General features: G+C 36.7%; 1 protein-coding gene across 1 annotated transcript in view; it reads right to left on the minus strand.

Annotated features, from left to right (window-relative positions):
* Window positions 1–2,220, minus strand: part of LOC103581467 (EF-hand calcium-binding domain-containing protein 3-like) — a gene marked incomplete at its 3' end in the record, with an annotated part of 15,201 nt that extends 12,981 nt beyond the window's left edge. The window contains exon 1 of the mRNA XM_008563291.1: window positions 2,135–2,220. Coding sequence (XP_008561513.1) covers window positions 2,135–2,208 — 74 coding nt within the window. The remainder of the gene's footprint in view (window positions 1–2,134) is intronic.
* Window positions 2,221–3,171: the final 951 nt, after the last annotated feature.

The following is a 3,171-nucleotide window of genomic DNA, read 5'->3' on the forward strand; positions in this document are numbered from 1 at the left end:
CAAAGCTCAAGGCTGTAAGTCTTACACTATTCCTGTTGTTAGAAATATAAGTTGTTTCAAAATTTTAACTATTATAGATAATGTCGTGGTAAATATCCTTATGGAGAAACCTTGGTATCCATGATTACTTTATGACTTTAATTGCCAAATTATATTTTTACCAGCATGTGAGACATGAGATAGAGACAGAAATAGAGAAAGTTTGGAACCCTGGGTGACCTTTCACTTTCTCAGGAAAGTAAAATCTGGAAAAGGAGGAAAAATTTAATACTTTGGGGATATTTTGTATAGATCTGCAGTAATTTATTAGTTTAGGAATATAAAAATGCATCACATAGAACTGGATTTGCTTATATGGTAATTTAAACTAAATTTAATTACATTTAAGTAAATTTAATTATAAAATTTAATTACAATAATCATAATTTTATAAATTTATTTTATTTAAAATGCCTTTAGTTTTGATACTCTTAGAATGAAGAGTTTTAAAAAAATGAAATTTTTTAGTTTTGTGGGTTTTTTTTTTTAAGATGACCGGTAAGGGGATCTTAACCCTTGACTTGGTGTTGTCAGCACCACGCTCTCCCAAATGAGCTAACCGGCCATCCCTATATAGGAATTGAACCCTTGGCCTTGGTGTTATCAGCACCACACTCTCCCGAGTGAGAGTGGGCCTCGGGCTGGCCCAGTTTTCGTGGTTTTATAAGAAGTAGTTAAAAAAGTGAAAGTAGAAGAAATACTAAATGTTATAGTTAAACAAAAAAATTATTATGGTTATTAATTTAGTATCCTCCAGAGTATTTATTAGGTTGTATTCATTTTCAAAGAGGGACCTGGGAGAAAAGGCAGTGATAAGCTCTCAAAATACACTGTTGTCACCTTTTCAACATGGAATTTTATCTAATTTGTCTTATTTTCTCAACATTTACGAATGCTGATTTCTTCTTTTGGTGTTTCCTCTTTATTACCTGATTGAGCATCTGAAAACTCAGGTGTGCCCTTACTGAGGTAGGTTATTTTATATTTGTTGTATTTCTAAATATAAACAGATTTCTCTTGGATGATGTAAAAGATGCAGTAGATGGAGAAATACAAGAAGCAAGAGGAAAGTAGAACGCCAGGCAGTATAAAGTTTTTATTAGCTACAATAAAAAAAGAATACTCTCGGCGCAATTTCAAACCTTATCTTAGATCAAATATTGGAGAATCTTTTTATTTTACAATGTTTCAAATGATTTAAGAATCTTAGATTTGGTATGAATCCAGTCCAGCTTCTCCTCTAACGTAGCAGTTCCCTCTCCATGTGATAGTATCTAGTCTTTGCTTGACTACTGTCAGTGACCAGGAACTCACTACTTCAAAAGGCAGCTTGTAATGCAGGGTAAGTGTTCATTTGGCTGCTCTGAGGTTATCTTACCCACTTCCCTCTAAAGAAGTCAGTAATGTATTTCTTTAGAATGGCATAGTTAAGGACACTAGGAAAAATACTCTCAAAGTGGCAAAGTGATGGCTAATTGTGGGAGAGGAGAGAAGACTTTCTTCTCATGGTCTGATAAAATACAGACCGGGCTCTCACTTCAGTCATTAGTGGCTGTTAACTGGAATTTGTTGTTATCAGACTGAGAAAACCCTCTAGCTAATGCCACATACAAACCTCCCTTCCCAATTTTAGCCCGGGGTTAGTCATGGCTAATTTATTAGTTTGCATTTTACCAGCCATATTTGAGACATAGACCCTTTTCCACTTTGACTTGCTTAGTGATTTAGGTCTTTTTTATGACCTTGTAAGTTTATTCTCCTTTAAGCTGGCACTGAAAATATCTCAATGTATACCTGAAAAGTCCTTGAGCCCTCTCGGGTGTTCTGTGTCCTGGCACAAAAATACCCTCTTGTTTGGGTGAATGAAAAGGAGAACTCTTTATTTCTCCAATCAGAAAGGACCTATATCCTTTTCTTCTCATAAAAAAATCTTTCTCTCCAATTCAGATGTTTTGTCTTATAACTAAACTCATCACAGAATGGATATCTGAAGAGCTTTCCAATTGTTTCATCATAGCCTTTATGGGTATTTAATATATTTATCACCTTAATAATTCTTTATTGTATTTATCACCTTCATACATTAATTACCTACCTCCTGCTGTGGGAGACAGGTACTTTTGTTAGAGGATTCAGCTTAAGTTTTGATTTAATTTTTGAAACTGCCATGTGGCCAGTGACTCTGTCTGAAATTCAGAAAATACAATTGAGGATCAGCTCACAGATTAATTTCCTTATATTCTTTTGCAGCTTTTCTAGCTCAAGGCCTGAAGTTTGAAAAGTACAGGGCCTCAGGAAATGGTGACATATGCAAATTCAAGTTAGAGGCATGTGCAAAGTTGAAAGGCCACATGGAAGAGCTCCTTTACTGTTCCCAGATCTCTAAGCAAAATTTCTTGCCACTGCTCCGCCTTCACATAGTGCCACTCTGATCCTATATAAAAATAAATGCTGGGCCGGCCCGGTGGCGTACTGGAGAGTGCGCTGCTTGGGAGCGCGGCAGCACTCCTGCTGAGGGTTCGCATCCCATGTGGAGACTGGTTCCCGCTCACTGGCTGAGCGTGGTGCGGGCGCAACACCGAGGGTTGCGATCCCGTTGCCGGTCCCCGGTACGGGCGCGACACCGAGGGTTGCGATCCCGTTACTGGTCAGTAAAAAAGACAAAACGGAATAAAAAAAAATAATAAATAAAATAAAATAAATAAATGCTAAATGAAATAAGTCAGACACAGCAAGACAAATACTGTATGATCTCGCTAATATACAGAATCTAATATAGTCAAATTCACAGAAGCAGAGAGTAGAATGGTGGTTTCCAGGGGCTAGGAAGAGGGGGATATGGGGAGATGTTTGTTGATCAAGGGGTACAAAGTTGGAAGATAATAAGTTCTGAAAATCTAATGTATAGCATGGTGCGTATAGGTAACAATGCTGTACCATATACTTGAAATTTGCTAAGAGCCTAAATGTTCTCACCACACACACACGGAAATGTTAATTTGTGAGGTGATGGATATGTTAATTAGCTTGATTATGGTGATTATTTCACAACATATACATATATCAGATCAAGTTGTACACCTTAAATAATAAAAATGGTGCTATGCAGTTGGAAATATGTGGAAAAAGTTA

This window comes from Galeopterus variegatus, unplaced genomic scaffold (assembly GCF_000696425.1).
Source record: "Galeopterus variegatus unplaced genomic scaffold, G_variegatus-3.0.2 Scaffold13105, whole genome shotgun sequence".
In the NCBI taxonomy this organism is placed as follows: Eukaryota; Metazoa; Chordata; class Mammalia; order Dermoptera; family Cynocephalidae; genus Galeopterus; species Galeopterus variegatus.